Raw genomic sequence first — 24,973 nt, 5'->3', positions numbered from 1 at the left:
CTGGAGAGAAAAGCACCTCCGGTTATTTTTGTTTCATAATAAACCATTACGAATGAATAAATAATGTACATGCAATTTAACAGCTTGAAATGCAAAGACACTCAATGAAACAGGGAATTTGGACATTTACCTGACTGTATGGTAACAGCACTATTTTCTCTTTTCTCTTTGACTTTCTTGTATCTCCTCGCTCCAAGCCATCCCTTGATATAGGCTTGCATGACCACCACCCTCCCTATAACTTCTCGCAGGAACAAATTTAACTGCTCTATATGGTAATACTTCAGAAAAACCTGAAACGGAACAACAACAAAAAATCAGTATTACATGCAGGCAACAGCATAACTTCTTGTATTCTGTGTTTTCATTAGTCTTATGTCAGCCTATTTTAGGGCACCATTGCCAAGAAAACTGGTAAAATACTGGCTGCTGATATCACAGTAATGTTGTGAATCTGATATTTGCTCTCAGTGTGCTTGTGGAATTTCACTATTCCACTGATTATAATCACCCCACTGCAATATAAGTCATGTATTTATCCCCTTTACAAAGTAAATTGGTCAGAGGTACATTTTCAGGTATCAACAATTTTGAAATATAGCCCTTCTTGTCAACAGGAAAATAAACTCTGGGTTGAATTTATTTTTAGACATAATACTGTCTAACAGCATTCTGCTTCAGGAGGCAAATCCTATCGGTGCTTACATACACTTTATCTGGGTCTTGAGCAGGGAAATTCTCCTTGTTTTTCTTTTGTGCACTGTAAAACAACTCAAGATATTGTATAACTTCATTTTTACAGAAGTCACTCACTCAATTTTAAACCATAAACAAAGGCTCTGCACAGAGTCAGAAGGATCTCACCTGAAACTCCACAAATGGACAATGTACTAACCAGGCTCACAGGATGGGCTAGAGTGTGAAGTTTCAGTCATGCCATGATTAAGAGCAGGAGGAACTTCAGGGGAGCACTACCACAGCAGGCACTGACAGATGTGCTGTTCCGTGTGCTCTGCCATGTGCAGAGTGTACTTTGGGGACGTACCCAATGCACCCCTCCTCTTCTAGCACTAATCAGCTGGCTTGGGAGGGCACCTCCACAACCTGGAGGCTAACTGGAACAAATTCATTGCTCTTTGGTTCATTCATGCAGTACTTTTCAAACCACTGTTAGACATGTTTTGCTAAAAGGATACTATCCTTGAGAAAATGTTAGCACCCTCTACCTTGGTTTTCCCAAGAATCCAGTTTTCTAGTCTAGATTTCTCCAAAATGGCAAGACAGTTTTCTCGGCTACCAAGGGGAGTCTCGTGTGCCTTGAATGCAAGGTAGTAATACCTGCAAAACCAAATGAGACAAAGAAAGAATTGACTTGTCAATCAACAGGTACTTTCACTGCTTTTCTCTAGCTCAGAGCTGCATCTCTAGAACTCATGGGCCAAATTCTCCCTAATACTCATTCTTCTTCATAAATCATGAAACAGCTGTCATGAACAGATATTTAAGCATATACATGACATAGGAAAATAAGTAGTGTCATAGTGGTGACAAGAATCTGCTTCATTCTAAAATCCTCAGTCAGTGTAATGATTCATAAAGATCTTTCACAAACCAGTGAAACCCAGGAAACACCCACGATTGCTCTGAATTTTTCAGGTGAACAATCATAGAATCATAGAACGGTTAGGGTTGGAAGGGACCTTCAAAGGCCATCTAGTCCAACCCCCCTGCAAGGAGCAGGGACATCCCCGACTAGATGAGATTGCTCAGAGCCTCCTCCAGCCTGGTGAATGAATCCAACAAGCGAATGAATGGTAGGAAGAAGACGGAAAAGTGCTAGAAATCAGAGTAATAGAAAGAAAGGCAAAAATAAAACCTTTTGTATAACGTGTAAAATAAGTATGTCATCTACAGAGCTACACAACATACTTTAGCACAACTACATCTCACTGCAAGCCTGCCTAACAGAAAGACAGGATTCTCAATTGGTGAAGACAAAGGCCAGCACTAGGAGGGCAGGCAGTGCCATGATACAGTGATAATGACCAATTATTGAAGCTGAAAGGCTGCCACTGTGTGTGAAGAATGAAGATTAGTTTACAGTAAAAACAACTCTCATCTCAGCCTTAATTTACAGACAGCAAGATGCTCAGACTACATAAATACCCACCTGTGTTTCACACCTCTGGAAGAGGTCATATATACGCATAATTAAAACAACTGGTTGCTATCGTGTCAGCAAGGATTTTATCAGTGCTGATGGTTAGACAGAACTAGTAGCTATTTTAAAGAAAAAAACCAAGTTAATTACTCCTCATGTAATAATTTTCTTTAATCACAAGGACTTCTGTAGTTATGGTTAGGTTTGTAAGTCATTAGGCATAATGTTTTTTTTCTGATTAGGATAAACAATTAATTGGAGTGATTACCATCAATTTTAGTGGCCTTTGGAGCAGGCTCATACTAAATAACACTGACTTTTATTTTGTCCATTTTCCCTTGCAAAGAACAGAACCTAACAATTATGTGAAATAACATGAATGCACAAATAGTTAATGAAAAATGGCTGCCAACATGTTTGAACTGAACAGACACTAAGAATGAATGGACCAATCCCTACCTGCAAAGCCAGTGCGCACTAATGAAGAATGGTTTTATAGTATTTAAGTAACTCTACTTGCAAACAATTATGTTAAGTAAGAACATGTGCCAGTTAGTTCAAAAATTCAAGGCTATTTTGGCACAAGTACACTGTTAAGATGGTAATAACTGCCACCTCAGCTCTCATTTATGAACCGCCACGAGTTGCCTTGGCCTCTACCAAGTTACACTTCTACAGGTGCTGCTCTATTTACATTGTGTTTGAGATGAACTGGCAGGTTGAGCAAACCATCCTCCTCACTATTAGCATGTGGAAGAGCCATCAGATGTTCTTTAAAACATAAAGAGAAGAATTCGACTAGTGAACCTCAATGACAGATTCCTCTGTAGCCACACAGAGACAACAAAATATCCCACGTCATCCTGAAGAAAATATGAAGAAGCAATTAGAAAGAATGCAATAGTGCAAGATTTTTTTTTTTTAGTCAGGAGAATATGATTTTCAAGTATTAGCTCCAGTTAATCTCTAGATATTAGCTCCAGTTGTCACAGGAAAGAAAAAAGAACCACTAAAATAGTCAATAAAGATCAAAGGGGAACAAAATGACATCTGAAGGCAGAAGCACTGGAATCAGTCCTGGACCAGAGATGTCGACATTCACCAACTGGAGACATTGCCCACTCTGAATAATGATAGGAGATTATGTATTACTGAGTTATTTTTAATGCAGTGACTTTCTCAATAACATTATATTGCAAATTCTTTAGCCAAGTCTTTCAAAATACTAAGAGTCATGTCGTTTAGTAGGTATAGAGAAACACGGATGTATTTAAAAGAAAAAAAGTACATTTCCTCCACTTCATTACTGAACTTAATGATGCCAGTTTTCACAAGACAAATGGTATTATGAGTTGCACTAATACAACTCAGAATATACATATCACAAGCAATTTGTGATAGCATTCAATTTCAACACGTACTTGACAGATACATCAGGGAAGTTGCACTAACAGTAAATTTCTGCTTGCTTCAAGAGCCAGTTCAGATAGCCGTTATTTACATGCTTGGATAACTCACTTAAGCAGTTCCTTTCCTTAGAAGGAAGGAAAGATTCAAGTCAGTGATAAAATCAGTTTTCTGGTTATTCATACATCTTTTAAGGTATGTTGTAGTTGAGAATTTTAAAACTACAAAACAGTTTTTAGATAGCACTCATGCAATAAAATAGTCAAGGGAGATCTCCTAATTTTTTAATCTTACTGTCTTAACAATGACATTCTAATTACGGAGAAGTGGACTTCTTATTTGTGAGAAATACCTGACTAAAAAGTATTTTTGAGCTATGCAGTTTACATGCCTGACTATGGTGTTTTGCTTATAACAAACTTAAATATCTTTCAAACGTAGTACTCTCTCCATTAGCTTTCTTTCATGATCCAGAATGTAGTTGTTTTTGGTACTCAGAAAAAAAAACATAAATAAAACAATGCCTATTTTTCTTAACAAATTCTGTTTTAACAAGTGTTTCTATAAATTTATCTGTCTTCTAAGAAAAAAAGCCATTCAGAATGCCAGTGACTTTACGAACCATGGGAAAATCTTCAGTTTCTGTATGTCAACATATTGTCTCCCAATATTTCATTCTTCTAAATTATGGGGTTTTTTTACCAGTGAGTATGCTGGGGCTGGGAAGGGATACAGCTGGGACAGCTGACCTCAACTAACCATATGATATCATGCTCAGCATATAAAGCTGAGGGAGGAAGAAGGAAGGGGGGGCTGTTTGGAGTGATGGTGTCTGTCTTCCCAAGTAACTGTTACGTGTGACGGAGCCCTGCTTTTGTGGGGATGGCTGAACATTTGCCTGCCGATGGGAAGTAGTGAATGAATTCTTTTGTTTTGCTTTGCTTGCATGTGCAGCTTTTGCTTTACCTATTAAACTGCCTTTATCTGAACCCAGGAACTTTCTCACTTTTACCCTTCTGATGCTCTTCCCCATCTGACTGGGGCAGGGGAGTGAGCAAGCAGCCGTGTGGTGCTTAGCTGCCAGCTGGGATTAAACCACGACAGTTATGTCATCAAAAATTAGGCAGAAATTCCTCTACTAATCAGAAATAGGGTCTAGCAATACAAGACTAGCAATTTCTTTTTTTATTATCTCTCCTCCAGAATTGCTTTTGGAGTTTGCATTCTGCATAGTAAAAGGTCTCTTAATGTTCCAAAGCTCAAATCCATATTTGTTTTTTTTTTTTAAGCAAACAATTGTTTTCTATCTGATGCCTGTTTTAATGACTGAATCGTATAACTACAGATGCACAAGTAGTTTGGCTTCATGTGCTCAGCATAACTGTATAGCAGCATAGAATGTGCCACTTAGGGTCATCCAATTATTTTACCTGATCTAAAATCTTTGTACAGCAATGGACCATATAGCATATTTTGGAGGAAGGTAAAATATTTCACCTTAACGTATCTGGTAAAAGTGTGCAAATACTGTACGTGGTGAAATGGCAGAGAAAACGTCTGTGAATGAAACCCAAAACTTTGGAGTATATGCAACTACAACGGTTCATTCTGATTTATTGGCCTGATGTTATCACTATCATACTTAGGTAAATCTACTGTACAGAGATCACAGACAGAGTGACCTCTATTTATAACATTTCACCAAGAGAAGAAACCAGATACTTAATTTCAGAAAAGCAGAGCTAGAAATTACATTTGCTTCCAGATGAGATGAACATTTCATAACTCTATTTTTTTATTTCCATATTTGCATTTGTTATTCCAGCAGAAAATGCAGTAATCTGGAATATTTCAGTGCTCTTCTATGTTAATAAACACAGTAATATTTGTGCAAAAATACATTATTTTCTTGGGTTATACGTCCTGCTTGAAAATTTCCTACATGACACATTAATCTACACGTTCCCTAAAAGTACTTGGCTAATCACATTCTCAGTAGCAGTAAGACTAAGTAAGAGAAAAGTAATTTCCCCTCAGAAGAACTAATTTCTCAGAACTGATGAAACTCTGGAATTACATATTTCTTAACCACTGGGTCATACACTGCGCTACAAACTATCCTTCATGGACATGAACATTATTCCAGACAAAACATAGATTAAAGTGGGATTAACTGTACTTAGTAGTCATTAGACATAAACCAACATTTTTTAAAAGTTGCATTTATCCCAAGATGAACAATTGCAAAGCTAGGAGATGTAGAGTTAAGGTTAAACATTAAAGACATCCCAGTATGCTAAGATACGGAAAATTTCAGAATGATGCTATGTATTAACCATCTGATTATGGCCAAGGCATTTTAGTGTTGGTGCTTCTAGATTAGATAAACTAATTGTAAACAAATGGTTCAATTTCTCTCTCCTCCTTAACGGCTGAACTGTGGAACTGTTCACTAAATAGCATTAAAACAGCACCATTAACTACTATACTGGTGTCTCTTACTAAAGTTCCCTCCACATTCCAGACTTAAAGGCAACATCAGTTCTACACAATTAACTCAAAAAAGTAATGATTAACCCTTTTTCTCTTTAAAACAAATATTTGTACTAAAATATATGGGCCTGAGGTGGAGAATGGACAATGATATGTGAAAAGCATGAGGTGCAAGATGGCAAAACTTTCTAGCCAGACCTCCAGCAACAGTAGGCAGATTCTCAACAATCCAAAAGATGTTTTTTCCTTCTCAGCCCTGGAGTTGGAAAGTTTGAAAAACCCATGTTTTTAGCACTGAAGAAAAACCACTGAATAACTTTCAAAAATTCCTAACTTGTAGTGGTTGTACCTCACTTCTTTCAGAGACTTTCACATCTGAATTAATACAATTAATTACATTTGACTCTGTATTGAGAGTATGAATGAAAAAATGTAAATGGGAAATGAAAAAAAAATCTAAGATACTATTGAAATTCCATACAGATACCTAACACGCTGTAAATCATCAGATATGCATAGAACCACAGAAATACTCTCAGAAAGGTAAAAGTTGGTCCATTCTGCATATACAATTCATAAGGGGTCATCAGACTTCTCACTCCTAGAGGTTTCATATCTTCTCTGTCTTGCAACCATTTACCAGTGTTCTGTGCATGACAAGAGTCTAGAAAATGTATGTGGAAGGTACAGTAGTTTACCATATCTAAACTGTACAAGAACATTATACAGATCTGGTGAAATCTTAAAGCCACTGAAACAAACAGCAAACATTTCCATGGTTAATAGCAAAATAAAAATCTGGGAGATATGACAATTTTGTTTACAGAAATCACTTAGGGACTTTGGTACAGTGCAGACTCAGTGTTAAAAGTAAGTTTACATTAAAAAAATGCGTAATTTTAAAAGTAAGCATTTCTTTTCTCTCTAGCAAATCTGTTGACTTCTAATTTAATTCAGTGCTTCCCCAATTTTGAATAATAAACAGGTCTTTCACCACTGAATTTCTAGGTTTAGAAGAAAGCATGTACTGAGGTCAGGATTTTGCAATATTTGACCAGTTTTTATTCCTAGCTCCACTCAACGCAGAATGTAAGTCATTAAGGTCAGTAAGGCTTTATGTAGTCACGAGAAATGTAATACTGACATTACAATACTGTAATAGGCTTAGAGATTGTGAGTACCCAATGCAGCAACAGTCACCTTACGCAAATTTGCTCTGTGAGATAGAAAAAGCAAAACCAACCTCACTGGGATCACTGTTACAGTAATAGCGCTGGTATTGCCATGAGCATATGATCCGAGTAACATTATCTAGTTACTGCGGAGCAGGTAGCACTTACAGGAAAAGTGTATCCTGCATCCTAATGCAGTACAAAGAACTTTAATGCAGAACATAAATGGACAGAGAAGAGAAAAAAGAAAATCCTTAAATTAAACTTGTACAAAACTTCTCAACACAATCCTATGTACTTATGAGGCACTTCAAGCATGACAGCATTTAGCACCATTAGACTCTCAAGTCCCTTATCTTTCAAACCATGGTACAGTATATGGCACATATCAGAAAAGGTGTGTACAGCTGGGGGATATGTGGTGAGGACACACCTGCATAGCACATCATGTCCTGTGAAATTCCAGGGGCCTGGGCACTCGCATATAGCAAAGAGCTTGCCACCCAGTGGGACTTTCAGTGCAGGTCCCCACTAGAAAGCACACCTCCCTTAGCATGGTCACTATGCAGCCCCAGAAGCCAGGCACACCTGGGTGCCTGTGTCTGAAACCTGGGATTCCAGCCTGAGAAAGGGGCCACGTTGCTTCACAGCAAACACGTAAGACAGCCACGTGATGCCATGGCGTGTGAGACCAGGCCAATGGAGATGAAGTGCTTAAGACCTGGCAGGCACTTCAAGGCAGTGTGACACTTCAAGGCCTTTGGCAGGTCTACAGTGTTTACAGGGGCTGCAGATTACATTTACCTACTTTAAGTAAAGAATATGGATATTTATATACATAAAATAGATGTTTGTATACTTGGCTGAAGAAACATTGTGTGAATGAGTTACAATTAAGTCCCCTCCTCACTCTCGGTTTTTTAACCCAATAAACTACCTCCAGGTTTGCAACACTGAAATAATCTGTTCTACATGAAAACAGAAGACAGTAAAGAGTAACATTAGACAGAGCTTTATCTTTTGTTTACCTCCCACCTGATAAACCCTGAATGGCTCTGTTCCCTGCCTTTGATTGTTTTGTCCTCATATTTCCTGCTAAGAGTTTACAAAACAGCATTATTGAACAGGCAGATAAGAAGCACACCTATTTGTTTAATAACATCAAGGGAGAAAAAATGCTGGCTCATCCATTTTGTTGTTAAGTTGCTCAAAAGGATCAAAATAGCAATTAACTTGCTGGCTTAGAAAATCTTTGATATCCTCACATTTACTGACATTTTGAAACTCTTGTTCATACTTGCGTAATGTCTTTTTCATTATGAACAAAGAAGTGCCAATCTGTTTAGCATTTGACCTGTTTTCTCAAACATTTTTATGTATTCAACTACTTAGTTCCTAAAAACACTTGACTAGTCACGGCTGTAAGTTGAAGAAAAATGTTTCTTGTTCCATGTATAGCTTTTTAAAGCATCATTCTTTTTTTTTTTTCCCAAGGGCAAAACAAAACAGAATTTGTTTAAGTCTTCTACGATGTTGGACACATTGCTATATCTCCCCTCACCACTTCCCTTGTTGTGTTGACTTTCTTTCCTGACAGAATTACATCAAGTTGGACTAAAAACCTGGGGAGTATCTGACACGATGTTAAACACAACTTGCCCTTATCTGCAGGAATGGAAAGCTACAGTCAGCGCTGCTTTTATCACCATTACTTCTAAAGGTTGTACTCAAATTCAGTGCACTTTTGAATGAAAAGAATCTACTGATAAGAGGAGGCCTAATTTCCTCTCAATTTACACTAATTTCAGCGGAGTTAATCTTAGTCCACTTATGTGTAAATTGGGTAAAAGTTAAGGTTAACAATTCTGCCTTCAGACTCTTTAGGATGTTGCAAAGATGTGTTAGTGACCACAAAAATTAATCTCTTTGTTAAACCTGCTTTAGCATGGTGTGACCTTATTACAATTAGCCATGTAAGACCAAAAAAGATGGGGAGAGATCGTGTCTGAAAATTAAATTGCTTTGATGGACAAATTAACCTGTTACTTATCCCTTCTGGAATATATCTCTCTACCATTTTCCTACTACATATTCATTTGGCATACTAATATACTACAAATCAGAAAAATTCAGAATTTTTCATAATGAATTGATTAAGCTATGGTTTATCTTTCAACATCTCTCAATGCAAGGACCACAGATTTCCAAGCCCAAATGACTGATTTACACACATAAATTTACCCAATCTCTGAGTTTCAGAAAGGCCTGTGAAATTGTTTATGTCTCTTCTTTCTCAAAAATGTAATCAGCTCCTTCCCTCTAGCATCATATGAATGACTTGCTTTTGGCAGACTCATTAACTCTATATTGTCTGGATGAACAACCTCCAGTTTAGAAAATACCACAAAATGTTTGATTTAGCCACTCACTACTTGTTCCTACTGTTGAGTAGTTGATTCCTTAACGGTACTGCTTGTGCTTCATTGTTGAATTATCAACCCTATAGACTGGAAGACAATAAATACTACACAAAAACATATTTTAGAGGAAACCACAATGATCATATAAACATATTGTCATCATAAAGACAATAGCATTTCCTGAATAAAACTTACAACTTTTTGAAACTGAGAACAGTCTTAAAGCTAGCAACAGTAACCATGAGAAGGGGTCAGGTGAACAGAGATCTGGTTATAATTCATGACACCTCCAAGATAAATGACTCTGAGGCTACAAAGCTACTACGAGGAATATTTCTAAATGTAAAGCTTTTATATCGGTTCATTCTCAAGCATGTGCACATTCTTCATATGATGGCTGAAGGTCACTGACATTCCAAATCCTTGTATTATCTGAGCATGACGCACAATTTCCACTTGTTGCCTCTACTGAAGGAACCATGGAGACAGGCTTGTTACTGGACAGGCTCACTTCCGGTCTGACATCAAGTTTTCCCCATTAGAGCTCAGATATCTCTTACAGTCTTTATCTCTGATAGTCACTGCTTTCATTAGAGATCAGACCATATATGTACAAACCAATGTTTGTTGAACTTTCTGTACTTAAATATAGAATATATTTTATTGAATGGAGTTTTGAAACAAAAGCCATGTTATAGAAGTCTTACCTTTTCACAAACTCTTCAAAGAGGATGCGATGAGAATATCCTTTTTGACGTATTTTGACCGTTTCCAGAATTCCAGTGTATCGTAGCTGCAGCAGAACTCTCTCATGAGAAAATGTCAGTGCTTCTCGATCATCATTAGGTTTAATGCAGCGAATAAAGTGAGGCTGACCAACAACCATTTTGGATAAAAGATCCATGAGGGAATACTAGTGAGGAAAAAGAAGAAAATGCACATACTTGACAACAAACAATGCAACTACTTAAGCAGGAGATATGTATTTGTACACAGTATATAATGCTTCATTATATTTTAATCTGTAATGTTAATCTGCATTGACATTTTATCAATTTTTAAGCTTTTGGCTAAAACCCAGAACATATTAAAATTTTTCAATTGTAAAAAAAAATATTATTATTCTAGTTCTTACTTCTTACATCTTTCTATTAATCTCTCCTTACACCACATTTTTGTAGTTGAAGGCCCATATTAAAAAAAAAATTAATTGAAAAATATCCTACTGTAATTCTACTGTAGGCACTTTTGACCCATCAAACACTGCAAGAGAAGAACAAGCTTTACTGTGAAGCAAACAAACCCAGAAATTCATGGGGAATGGGCTGCAAGAAGTCACAGTTCAATCCTCTGCTCAAAGAGAACACTCGATGTTATCTGTCACATTTCAGGCATATCTTTTTTTAATTCATTTTTCAGAATCACTGAAGATACAGACTGCACAATCTCCTGAAGTGGTACATTATCATGGCTATTCATAATGTTCTTAACATCTAACCTAAATCTTCCTGCTGAAATATAAGCCCATTACTTTTTTTCCTATTCGCTCTGGACATGGAAAACAATTTACTCCATTGCATTTTAAGCCAAAATGAGAAAACTGTGATCAGGTCATATATATCTGCTTTACCAATGACTCCTCTGAACACTGATACTTCTGCTCCATCCTCACCTCGTTAACCCACTGTACGATAAGTATTTGTGGCAAATAAACTCAGTCTCAAAATCACATACAATTCCAAGTTTTAGAGTACTCTAAATCCACACTACTAGAGAAGTCTGGATGTATGTCCTTGTACCCTCCACACTAAGGCAACATCTCAGTATACATCAGCTCCCTCTATGTCCTCCTCACACTATTTTGCTCGACAAAGAAAAAAGATATTCCTACACATCACGAAGCTTTGGCCCACACTAGCTAGCACAGCACTGTGAACTTCCCCATTCTGCATGGTACAGGTGCAGCCCAAGGACCAACTGTTCAAAACTTTTCTACTCTGTAACGACCGCAAGAAAAACAATTTAACAAACAGCCTTGGATCAGCATGTGGGTTTCCTGACTCCTAATCTTCCAGTTCCAACGTTCTCAATGCTTTTTCCTTACCTGTTTGATTTAAACACACATGCAGAATACACTTTACCTCAGACAGGACTACTACTGATAAAATGGCAATCCATATGATTTATAACAGTATTTTCAAAAGATGGATTGTCCTTACTTATTAGCACAAACGACAAATCTTAATCTTTAAAAGTAGGTATGCTTGAGCTTGTGAAAAAATATGAAGGCTTTAGTAATGACAGCTATTTTATTTACACAAAATCAGTTTTCTGTTCATAAAGAAGCTTGTTCTAGACTTCCAGCATTTCACATGGAAATAGTCTAGACTCTAGATTCTGTCATCAATGTACTCAGTGAAATTATAAAAGTACAAGTATAATGAAACAAAAAGAAAAGGAGCAAAAGAACATTTATGAGTCTACAAAGGCCCCAAATCAGAAAAAAAATCCCTTATTATTCTCTTTGATTTCACAATCCCACAAATATTTTAGATATATCTATTGTCCTTATCACCAAAATGTTTGTTTGCAATTTAACTTCTGTACCCTAAAATACGAAGCCATAGTTTGCCGCTTCATGTTCGTTGTTTCCTCAGGGTGTCGCATAACCTCCATTGTGTCAACCTGGAAGACAAAACTCAGATGTTAGAGCTGTTCCAGAAATAGTGCAGACCTACCCCACCTAGCCCATGAAAGCTGGGTTCAGTTTTTGTTATGGTCGTTCCTTCAAGTGCGAGTACTTCAGAGTACTTTGCCAGAGGTAGGAAGACCAGCTTCTAACAGATGCAGGACAGGCATTGATGTCAGAGAGAGCTGTAACTGTTCCGAATGATTTCACACTTTTGTTATGATAGTGTAACACTAAGTCAATGAAGCAGCTATCAAAATGCAATACCTTATGAACTGATTTCTAAAAAGCATTCTTCTTATCACCACTACAACAAACTCCATCGGGTCTTATTTTCTGTATAAGAAGAGTTATCATTTTGGAGTGATCAGGAAGTAAATTGATCGGCCTTTTTGCTCACGTATGGAAAAAATGTTGTTGTTGAGTAACAAGTGGCAAACAAAGTAGGTAATCTCAGAATTTCCTTTCTGCTGTTGTGGTTACTATTAATTACTTTAAATTGCCATTTTGATGCCAAGATTTTCAGCAATCTTACTCTGCTGAACTGCCAGAGCTTTAAATACTTCTTTTTAAGCATTTCAAAAGAGTTATTTTTAGAGGGTATACACGGACAGCAAACATATTGCTCCTTGTATATTTTAGTTATACTGTCAGTACAGCTGTTCTTATCAAAATAAAACCAGAGTTTATGAATGAGTATAACCATGGTTACCAATCACAAGCAGATTGTGTTGCTGTATTACAGCTCAACAAAATTAAAGAAAATCAACCAGCATCCTGTTTGCATGGAGCATTAACAACATTTTAGCATTCACTTGCATTGTGGCAGTTTACCATCTGCTCTGACCAGGTGGCATTTGTATAAACCAGATAATGCTGTTGTCAGCACCTGTGCTACACTTCCTGGACTTTGCTCCATACGATCATTTCCAACACCCACTGACTTAAGACCACTCTTCTGAACACTAAAAGTAATTGCTGAAAGATTACAGTTCTCAATAAAGTAAATGTGTCTCTTACCTTCAGGAGATATTTAGGAGACTGCATGAAAAATATAAAGGAAATGAAAGCACTAAGTAGTAATAGATCAAGAAAACTGATTTTGTGTTGGGGAAGAAATCAAAAGAGAACTTGTGAAGAACAAGATTCAGAATACAGATGGTGCAAAGGGAGACAGATTTCCATAAAGGTGACCACAAGAATTTCAGTATGGTTTTGTTATCTGTGATATTCTAGCCCAGAGCGGTGTACATGCATTAGTACGCATCTCAAACTAACATATGAGGAAACAAATAAACAAACAAACAAAAAGATGCAGTTTGATTTCAGTTTTAAGGATGTTAACAGAAAACTCTGTAATGTATCCCTCAAAAAATGCCTTATGAGCACAGACAACATTAAACATCTTAAGAGGTCATCTGACAAAGTAAACATCAATGACCTAATCAGAACAGCAGGCATGTCCATGCAGAAGGATATGTGAATGTTTTCAAAACTATTTTGCTTTTTGAGAATTGTTGTCTAAATTTACTTTACTAGAGTAAAGATCAAGTAGAAGACAAAATCCATACCAGTGAATATTGACAGTACATTCAGAATAACTGGTAACTTTTAATGTTAAAGATAGACAATTTAATCACAAAGAACACCAAATCAATACCAAAACCAAATAGTTTGAGGATTGCACTGAAGTCCAAATGCCCATAAATTTGAGCTTCTAAATTGGATTCTTGTTTGTCTAGAAAAGCCAAGACTTCTAGTGACATTGTTGTTGGAAGTTCAGCACTCGCAATGTCTCAGTCACATCCGGAATATCTGCTGGCCAATAAAGAGTCATCTTATGTTCTGTTTTTTGGGCATTTGATACCGTAAGCATCTCCTTTTCACAGATGCTTATTTTCACCAAACCTGTAGACTCTTACGATCTTTGAGACTGCCATTGATCAAACATGGTTTACTATAGCCTGCTGGGTTCAAAAGGGTTTTGTTTTGTTTTGGGTTTTTCTTGAGGAAAGGGAGTGAACAGACAGAAAGACAAATGGTCAGAAACACACACAGAAAATCAGGGTAAAACCAGTATCGTGAGATTCCTTTTTCTACAGATGGAGTTGTAAATTCAGATCTGTGCAATCTGTAAGGACTAGGATCAATTTCCAAATCTTTTTGACAAGAAATATTTTAAGTTTCCATTAGAAAAATTCTGATAAACCCTGAAGCTAGGGAGATTTTCTTGTAAGAATTTTTAAAAGTTTTGCCTCTGGTTAATTTATAACATTGCATGTCTATGAAGTCATGCAAGTTTATGGTAGGGCAATAATCTCATGTACAACAGTCAACAGGCTTTATCACAACTGGCTTGTCAGAAAATGATAGAACATAATAAGAATGTCATGATATAATCTTGTGTTTTAAATCACTAGCTACTCTTTTTAAACTAAAATGAAGAATATTTCAACTGTTAAGTCACATTTTTATATGGCAGTAGTAGTGATGTACGATATACATTTATACGACTACAACTGAAATGGAAAACAGCTTGACCTAGAAAAGACAAACTGTTCCATCACCAAAAAAAAAATTGCTTATAATAGTTTTGAAACAATATTAAAAGAATGATTTATGACATAATGTCACCTTATGAAGTCACTGGAAATTATTACTTTCACATATTGACCACACCTGCTGCTGGCATGGTATGAAATACTGTCAAACCACAAAATACGTTAAGTAAAAAAGCTCATAAATTAAATAATAAATGAAGACACCCAAACTTCCAAACAAAATGTTATGTTCAGATTTTTTTTTTAAAAAATTGTAAAATAGTAATTAAAAAGATTTTTCCTGAAGTTGTTTTAATTAGAAGTTTTATGAAATTATAAGAAAGAAATGTTTCCAGGTAAAAACTATTTCAATTAACATTTTCTGAATAGTGCTACACTTACACACGTCTTTTAGCTCCTTCCTAAAAATTTGAAGGGTAAGTAAAAAGTACTTAAGATACTACTTAATATAACTGATTGTGTTTATTAAAGCTCTAAAGGAGAACCACTTTGTTCCACTCCAGCTGTATCAATCAAATGTATGATTAGAAAGCTTATGCTGAATATAGCTGGATGTGGAAGACAATGTGTGTATAATACAAGAAAATTGGACAGAAAAATCTGTCCCTCAGCACTGAAATTGTTTATACCAGAGAGGAAATAAATCTCTGAAATCCACATCTGTATTTGCAGGTACAGTGAAGAATATAGATATGTGGGTAACATGAGTTACCGTATCAAGATTTGAGCATGAGGAGAGAATGAAAAGAAATAGAAAACTCAGAATATAAAATTCTGTAGACTTTTGAACAGTTGCTGTTACCACATTTGTTTTTTAAAAAAGATTATTGTTTGCTTTGAAGGCAAAAAAAACCCCAACCCTCAAATAAGCTAACTCTAACAGTACTTATCAAGTAGGGAAGAGATGCACACATGCTATCAGCCTGAGGCACAAAAGTTTTCCTCACAAATTAAGGGTACTCAGTCAGCAACACATCATAAAATTATCCCATTCTTTTGCAATTATGTCACTTACTTTCACGGCAAAAATCCAGTGTCATTTAAATTCTGCAGTTGTTCTTTTTAAAGAATAGTGGTTTTGCTGAGTTGTTCTTTTCTGCTCATCTATCAGTCACAAATGTCCCCTAGTTTTTTACTTGCAACTTGAATGAAAAAGGAATGGATGATTTTTCTATTTTGCCTTTCATACTGTTAAATATACTAATCAAATTTTACCTAATTAAATCTCTTTCTAAGTCAAAATTGCCAGAGGAAAACCTTGACCTCATTCAAATCAACAGGAATACTGCTATCAATATCAATTTAACTGAGATTTCACTCCAAAAGTTTAAAGAGTAATCAGTAGTAAATTGATTCCTCACTGGATTCTACAATAGGGCTCTCACTAAAACTGGAAGCAGTGCTTCCAGCTGAGGTGCATGTTTTCTGATAGTGAGGAAGACTCTCATTTGGTAAGAACCTCACTGTATACCTACATCAGCTAAGCATCATATCCATAGTCTCACTGTAACATTTTATGAACAATTGCCTGTCTTCAAAGGGAACACTACTAACCTTGATCCGCCCAGCACTAAGCTGCGGAGGCAAAGACCTAGATGCTGCTGTCACTCTGGCTCTTGCCTGTGCCAAGTTACCTGTTCAAAAAGAAAGAAATACATACTGCAAAAACTGTTCAAGAAGCTCAGCAGGCAAAAACTTATATGGTGGGAAATCAGCTTGTACAATAGTAGTAAAAAAAGGAGACACCACCACACTTCTTCCACACCCCACTCATTACCAATTGTGCTTACAGAGCATTCAGCACAGGCATGACAGGGCGCAGTGTTGATTTAAAAGGGATGAAAAAGTCAGTGATAAGGTGGTATGTCACTGACCTTAGCTACTGAGCTGATGAAAACAATGACAGCACAAAGGCATACAGCTCAATTACTAGTAATCAATTTCTCTGTGACTCATTCAGAGATTTAAAAGAGAAAAAGACACAGAAACAATCTTGTTTCTATGAAATCACGTGGATCCTGAAGTGTTTAGACAGCATCTTAAGCTCACAAACTAATCAAAGAGATGAGAAAATGATAAGACAGTATCTTTTTTTGACCTTTTGACATACAAGTCTGCTTAATCCCCGATCTTATTGTCCCTTCGTGTTTTTGAAGATCGACTCAATTCCTCAGGCAAAAACATACTGTGGTGTCAACTGAAAGATGAGTGCCTTTAAAAAAATGTACAGTATGACGTGTCCTAAACTTTTTCTTCTGTACTTGCAGAAAGCCACAGTCATCACAAAATAGCTTTTCAAAATAAAGGCTCAGAGAAGAGAGAGGAAGTGATACAGGACTGTGCATATGCAAGACACTCTGTATATTTCAAAGTTTTAGCAAGTCTAGCACAAGATGTCCAAATGTTTTCTCTGGCTATATCTTCAGAGGCTAAACTGTGATTAATAGCATTGAAAGAACCCTTTGAAGCAGGATTGGTGACATCAAAGCCCTAATCCATGGGTGGCAGGATTTTTATAATGAGCGGGAAGCATTTTAACACATTTCAAAGGATTTACAGCATGAATAAACAATAGGCCTCTGCAGATGTACCACACACCTTTCAGAACCAGAACACATAAATAAGTGTCCATTTTAATTTAAATGTAAATAAAGTTTTAACACTTCTTTCAGATGCTAAGTGCCTTGTTTGCATGAACTCCAGCGTTTAGCTGTTTGCTTTACAGAAAGCCAGTAACTCTAAACAGCCTTCAGAGTTTTGTTAAACTGTATATTACATAATCGGTAAGGAGGCAGGACAGGAAAAACGAAACCCAAGAAGACTCAATCACTTGTAATTATTCCATAAGGGAGCAGAGCAAATCAACTGTCCGCGTAACACTGAAAGGAACTTTTGCTCTTACCTTCCTCCCAACAAGAAAAACACCAATGCCCTGAAAGCAGTCTGGGGGCCAGTACTCAAACACAACGACGACATTCTTTGGAGCGATTCAAACATTCCGTATTCAGTTTAAAAAGTATTTCTCTCTTAAGCTGCTGGCACTGGGATTGACACAATGCTGCCAAACTGGCATGTCATTTCCAAATCTAACAGCGTATGTTACCTGACATTCGAAATCACAGTGCAGAACACAAGGTATCTCCACGTTTTTGGAAACTGCTTTAGGCTACAATGTTTAGGTTAACGAGAACTGCAACTCTCTTGAAAATCTGTATATCTATATACATACATGGTGCATATGGTATATACATGTATCTCTCTAAGGTTAAAATGAGGACTTTAATGAGCAAGAAGGTGGGGAATTTATTTTTTGCTTAGCTGTAATTTTGATTTTTTTTATGTTAGAAATTACTCTTTTGTGCCTTTTTTGGCTAAAGTAGACAACTTGTAGAGGTTGGTTTTGGTTAGGCTTAGCAAGTCTAAAGCTTGAAAGCCTTGCACTGAAGAACTGATGACACGACACAGGACAAAAGAGAAGAGTTGGGAGAAGAAACAAATTAGGATCAGATTGTTTAAAATGACTAAAATTTTGTTGCATTTTACAGCAAGTTACCACACTCCAATAACCAAATGAAATTTAGAATTATAAGGTAGCAAGGTTCACCACACTCACCACTGGCATTAGCTTTCTAGGGTTCATAATCAATATCCCTGAGCTCTCCCTTAGTTCCTTATCCAAAACTAAAACTAAACATTTCGACTTGGCAAACCAAGCAAATAAAGAAATCTTTTAAAAAATAAAAAATCTTTAATGACTTCACAAATAAAAAAAACCCCAAAACAAAAGTGCTCAGTTGCTACTTAAAAAAGGAAAAGCTTTACATATCATGATTTTGTTTATCAGCCACTTCCTTCTAGGAGTGGGCCAGAACTACATATTTAGGCCGGACTCCCAATTCCAGCAACTCCCGTGGTAGTTAACTACTGCCAGTTTGAGTGCAGCAGTTTTAAAAATTGTTCAGTATAGTATGTAAAATGTATTATTTCCAGTGCTGTAACTGACATGAACAAAATAAAGCATTGTGCTATGGCCACGGCTACACAAAAACCAGGCACTTCTTCTTTCTTCTTCCTTTTTTTTTTGCTTCCCACCCTGCCCCATGCCCTGCAGCCATTAGGAATCTGCTAGGAGAGTTTTGAACTGACCAAGCCAACAGCTACATTTTGCAGAGAACGCTAGTATCACTTCCACCTGAGAATCAGCTTTGGATCTCTTTCTTGTTATTTGCTCTAAGGAAGAAGCTTCTCCAGAATGGAGAGTTCCTGATTTTCTTAGTGTTACTCAGAAGCCCTTGTAGGATGTTCTGACGTGAATATTTTCTACTGGATATTTCAGCTTGATACTTGCCAACAGACTGCTGAGTCAATCCAAAGCGACACGTTGCCATATACCTAAAGCACGAGGCCTGTACGTGATGTCTACAGTACCTATTCTCCTCTGGCACAGAATCCTATATGCCTGATTGGTTTGTAACAAATACAGTCAACACTCATTCACTCCTCAGGACTGCTTGTACTTGATTGTTTTCAATAGTTTGGAACCTTTTGTCACTCACCATGTTAGCTGCTCTCCACATACTATCTCTCTTAACCTAGGCATGAATATCGTACTACTCGATGGTTATGTCCAATATCCCATGCATATATTATATGCTATGTCAGCATACATGATTCTCTCTGAATACAAAGGCATAACTGTTTACCTCGTGCAACTGTAATGCACTACCAGGGAACACAAAATTACATTAATAAACAATGATTTGCTGTCTCTTTTACACTAATAGTTTCATTTTTTCTTATTAGCAAAAGTAAAGAATAAGCAAAGTAAAAGGCCACTATTTCTTTATGGATTCTTATCAGTTCTTGTTCCATGTGTCAAGTGAATTCCTATGTAATTACTAACTATTGAATTGTAGCACCAGATGAAATCCATAGAAAAATGCTATTAGGATTTTCTTTTCCAGATCAAACACAAAATGATGCTTCAATAAAAGTTTTTGAATTAGTTATCTCAAGTGGTTTATGGTCAGGAAAATAACTACCTATCTTTAACATGTCTAAGCCATTCAAACTAATAAACAGAACAAATGTGGTTTGAAAACTACATAATAAGAAATGTCTCACCCAGAGTTAGCGTGGTTTTTACAGTCAATAAGACATTTGGTACCTGTCCTTGTATTCAATTTTAATTTACAAGGTCATTTATTACTTTACACACCAAAAATAATTAAATGTTATTCTACTTTGTGAAGAATATCAATATTTGAAGAACAAATGTTTTCAGGTAATAACACAGCCAGTTAAAACTGCCATGGGTTCCCTGAAAGGTTAAACCGGTTAAAGGTTAAAAGCCTGCACCATGCCTTTCAGAAGTCTAGTTTCACACCTATTATACAGTCAACACTTTAGAGAAAATACAAGTGACATGCATGTAAACTTAAATAAAATACTACCTATATTAAATCCAACACCAAATGGACCACTTACACTATTTAAAACTCTCTCAAAATTTTCTTAGGGTTTTTTTTGTTCGGAAAAGGCATTCAAGAGGGAGGGAAGAAAAGTTAATGGTTAAAATTCGGATTAATCTTTTAAACATGTACATGTTTAATTTTACTCACATGCATTTCCTTTTCAGTTTAACAGGATTGCTCATCTGAAAAATTAAGGCTTCTACCTCTATGTGTCTGCCAGACCAGAGACTAATGTCTCTGAGATTCATTTGTGTCAGTGAGGCACTCGGTCAGCTCCAATGTTTCTCCTTTTTCCCTCTGTTTCATGAAGGTAGGAATGTCAATGCTTTGAGAAGTTTCAGTCAGTAAAGTTTGTGAAATGCTCCGAGAGCTTCCAACAAAAAGAGATGTAGCAGCACAAAAATCTACGCACTCAGTAGCTAAGCTCACTGTACCAATGCTCAGCAAAACTCCTTTTGTCTGGAAGCTGTATAGGAGATCGCGCATCTCTGCAAACACATTCTTCATTGATGCCTCATTTCAGCTAGGTGAGAAAGACCACACTGTCAAAGTACCTTATTTTTTCTATTATGATAGCCAAGCAGGAGAAGTTTTGAAAGTATTTCAAGCATCTACACAGCACAGAAAAAAAGAAATGGTTTGTCTCTTTTTTCAGGTTGGCCTTTGGCAGAGCTCTCTAGATCTCAGAAAGGACTGGTCAGCATTCCCGGCTTCTCACTTGCATCCCTGGCACTTACTCACTATGTGATCTGGCTGAATTAATGATTTGTCCAGCCATTGACTTTCCACACTAATTAGGAAAAGTACACTCTCCGGCTGCATCTTATGATGCTACTTACGGTTTGTCAGTGCTTCATTATTCTTAGGTGATGGATTCTATAAGTAGTATCAAGGAAATATTAGTAACATTAGCACTGTATTTATAACCTAAGTCTGGTTGTGTCTGCGATAGATCACTCCTCCCAAAGCCAGAGCATGCCAGGTAAGAATTCCATTAAGCTTTGATATAGTGTTCAGTTTCTCTGTAAGTCATTTGCACTTCACAAAGAGCCTAACGATAATGTCACCTTACTGTACAAGTTGTACCAGGGATATTACTATTATATAGAGGGCACAGTACAAGCTCTTTTGTTATCCTCATCTATTTTATTAATTTATTTCATGCTTCTGGTTCAGATAAAAAGAGGATACTTAAAACACCATGTAGATACAGTACAATATGGTCAGAAATGCTACAATGCATTCACATTTCATTGACACTACTTCTAATCACAGCTAAGCACTTGCACTCCAGAAGAGGTAGGGAGTCAGACAATGTCTTTGACGTACGCAGGTTCTTCTCTGTCTTTCCTTTCAGGATATTTTATCTAGCCTAAAGAAGTCGACTGCTTATCTCCATAATGCATTTTCATCTGCTACTGTAAGATTAAGCTTTTCTTAGCTCATCTCTAAATGAATATATGTACTTTTAAAATTGGGTACTAATTTGAATCTGGTCATTGCCTATCAAAACTCTATTCTTTTGAGTCACTGAAGTCATTTAAGCTAATCTTGTGCAATAAAAAGCTAAGAAACCAATTTTCTCATTTACTACACATTTCACACAGGTATATATTTCAAAAAATACTATCTGTAGAACACAACTATCAATACAGACACACTTCCACTGCTGCTTACTCTGAAAGGAGAATCACTTCATTTCCTATTCAGAATAAGTAAACAAAAAATGAGAAATAGTATTTCCAAAATCAGATGCACATTACAAAACAGAACCTGATAACCATGAAAACATAGTAATAGTGAGGCCCATGAGGAAATAACTTAATTATGAGCAATTGCCTCAGGAGCAAAAAGATGCACTTTTGGCCCAGGTTATTTGAAATGAAAAATCCATGTCATAGTGAACCGACAAATTCTGATCCTGATTCTCAATTAGACTAAAGGTTTCTTCAGTCTTATTAGCATGAAGTAGACACAGATCATATTTACAGATAAGCTTTGCATTGCTAGACTGGGATTGGAGAATCTGAGTGTAAATTCAGTGCTGCTATGCTCTCTACTGCATACTTTGCAGATACTTCAGTGGTCACTTCCCACATCAGTAAGGCACACGCTGGCAAACACACAGCACGATCTTTACAGCAACAAATAAAAGTTTGCTCGTAAGCATCACTGTTGTTATGTTTAAATATGGTTTTAACACAGTAGTTTGGTAGACTTCTTGTAGAATGCAAGCAGCTGAGATGAAAAGAAGGTCAAACTGCCCACTATCCTCCAAGATACGTAAATCTATGATCTCAGTAAGAAAGGTCTCAACTTTTACCCTTACCTAGTAAAGAACAACAGATTACAGTATATAATTAATTAGTGGCAGTGTCCAAGATATTTGTAAAACACAACCTTAAGTATGAATGGCTACTTTAAGCAACATGAAATTCTATGTTAATTTTCAGCGTTATCCAAAAAACCCTTATTTTAATTACCTCTATTCAGGACAGACAACAAATTTATTTCTTCTTCTAAAGGTATGTGGTAAGAGTACTTCTAAAAACATACACAGGTTATTTGGTCTTAGGTGAAGTTTAATTAGTGGTAACGCATGCTGATTCAGTTCTGGTCTCCCTCATTGTTTTATGTAATTGACATCCTTTCTCTTTCATGTTGTGTAAGATTTCTTTTCCCCCCAAAATCATACATGCTTTGTCTAGAAAAGTAAAAGTTTGATTATGAAGAACGTGGTAGTTATCTCAGTATTTTATCTACGGTCCCTCACCAATAGCAAGCATTCTGCTAGCTCACACCTCAGCATCTTGTCTCAGACTATCTCAGGGCCGTGTTCAAACACTAATTAAACTTCACAGTACTCAGTTTAACCTGAGGCCAAAGTAACTGTAAGAACAGTGAATAAACAGAAAACCCAGGAGAAGTCAAGAACGGTGATTTCCAGCCCACTGTTTGTATCTGAAGAGTATGTTCCCCCTCCATACAATGTATAAAACATTTTATGGTATATATTCCATCACTTAGGACCTGCTGCTGAAGCTGCTTCATACAACACAGCCTGATCAAAATTATACTAAAGCCAGTGAAGATTCCCAAGGAATTCAGGGGTAAAAATTCAGGTATAAAGATGTCACTGAAAGCACATGGAATAAGATGGAGAAACATTTTCTCTGACCTCTCTATAACTATCAGTCTTCTCAGTGGTTAAGACACTAAGCTAGACAGGATAAAAACAGTGTCAAAATCAGGTTTTGACACTTCAAGGGGAGAGCTGTCTTTTAAAAGTCTTAATTTGGGATGAAACATGGTTACAGAACTTTATGAAAGCCCCAGGCCTCCCTGTTTTTGAAATCTAAGCATTAATGATGTTGACTACTAATTTAATCAAGTCTCAAGGCTTCTCAACTGAATGTTTTTTTTCTCTGGATCTCAGCACTTCCATATACTATCACAGATAGCACAAAATCAGTTATTTTTGTGGTAATTCAAAACATTATTCTCATTTATATTTGTATCTCCAGATTTAATGAAACAAATACTTATTCCTACAAACAACCACAAATTTAGTTTCTGTCTTTGACACACACTGTGACCTCTGTCCAGGCGGCTCAGTCACAAGCTCTTCCTCATCAAGCCAAATCAGGTTGGAATAAGTAAGACAAAAGTCAAATAAGAGAAAAAATAATGCTGGTTTAGTAATGTACTGACTTTTACATTTTTAATAGAGTGAAGAAATAAAGAAAATGAATAAAACAAAGTACAAAATCAGAGTAAACCAGCACAGCCAGAGTACGAAATACTCTCAAACAAATACACAAAATCCAGCACAGACTCCGAGGTTTGTTTTCCACCAGCTACATTCATCTCGTGGATCCAGTAACCTCTAATTCAATTATTCTGAAAGAGTGGGAAATATAAGCATGTTCTTTGTAAAGGACATATCAAAAAACATTCTGGGTATTAAAACCAGCAAAGTTATCAAGAAAAACCAACAAATTTATCTGCTCTAAAAACTCACTAACAAATTTTAAAATAATTGCTCTTCTAGGATTTGATCTTGAGAGCTACTGAATGCTTCCAATGATGTACTGAGCATCTTTGGCACAGTTTGACCTTACAGCACACACTGCCTGTAGAAATCAACTAATCAAAACAACTACTGTATAATGTTCTCTGAATATGTCTCTACTTAAATTTTGTATATGCTGCACAGTGAGATCCCACGGTCCATCAGCTAATTTTAAAAACAGTAACATCTTCTGTGTAATACATCTTTCGCTTCTGCAGTATCAACACATTTGGAATTTAATTAAGTATAAAATGAAATGTTAAGATTAATTATTGTTCACTACTGCGAGATAATGTTCAGTATAGAATTGAGAAGTTAGGCTAGAAACATGAAAGTTGAAAACGTATCTCCTCCCTTCTGAGAGAAAGGTAAAGAAAAATTATTCTCTACAGATAATGGCCTATTACGAATGAAATCAGTAAGCTCATGAAGATCTGTTCTTAAACCTGGCCACTTGCACTTTTTTTAGGGTTCAATTTGCAAGTACTTGGTGTTAAAAAAAATCTATGCCCTTTGCACATTTT

The 24,973-nt window shown here is 36.5% G+C and overlaps 1 protein-coding gene across 1 annotated transcript in view; it reads right to left on the bottom strand.

The window, feature by feature from the left end:
• The window catches only part of MYO3B (myosin IIIB), a 174,647-nt gene that overhangs the window by 60,588 nt on the left and 89,086 nt on the right, over window positions 1–24,973 (bottom strand). Inside the window, exons 23-28 of the mRNA XM_086750593.1 lie at window positions 16,458–16,537; window positions 13,363–13,383; window positions 12,261–12,338; window positions 10,361–10,566; window positions 1,227–1,338; window positions 131–293 (exon numbers count right to left, since the gene is read on the bottom strand). Coding sequence (XP_086606719.1) covers window positions 131–293; window positions 1,227–1,338; window positions 10,361–10,566; window positions 12,261–12,338; window positions 13,363–13,383; window positions 16,458–16,537 — 660 coding nt within the window. The remainder of the gene's footprint in view (window positions 1–130; window positions 294–1,226; window positions 1,339–10,360; window positions 10,567–12,260; window positions 12,339–13,362; window positions 13,384–16,457; window positions 16,538–24,973) is intronic.

The sequence above is a fragment of the Chlamydotis macqueenii genome, chromosome 6, assembly GCF_036417535.1.
Source record: "Chlamydotis macqueenii isolate bChlMac1 chromosome 6, bChlMac1.mat, whole genome shotgun sequence".
Lineage (NCBI taxonomy): Eukaryota > Metazoa > Chordata > Aves > Otidiformes > Otididae > Chlamydotis > Chlamydotis macqueenii.
Note: the sequence above shows the minus strand (reverse complement) of the source record. Positions and strands in the feature narration are given on the sequence as shown.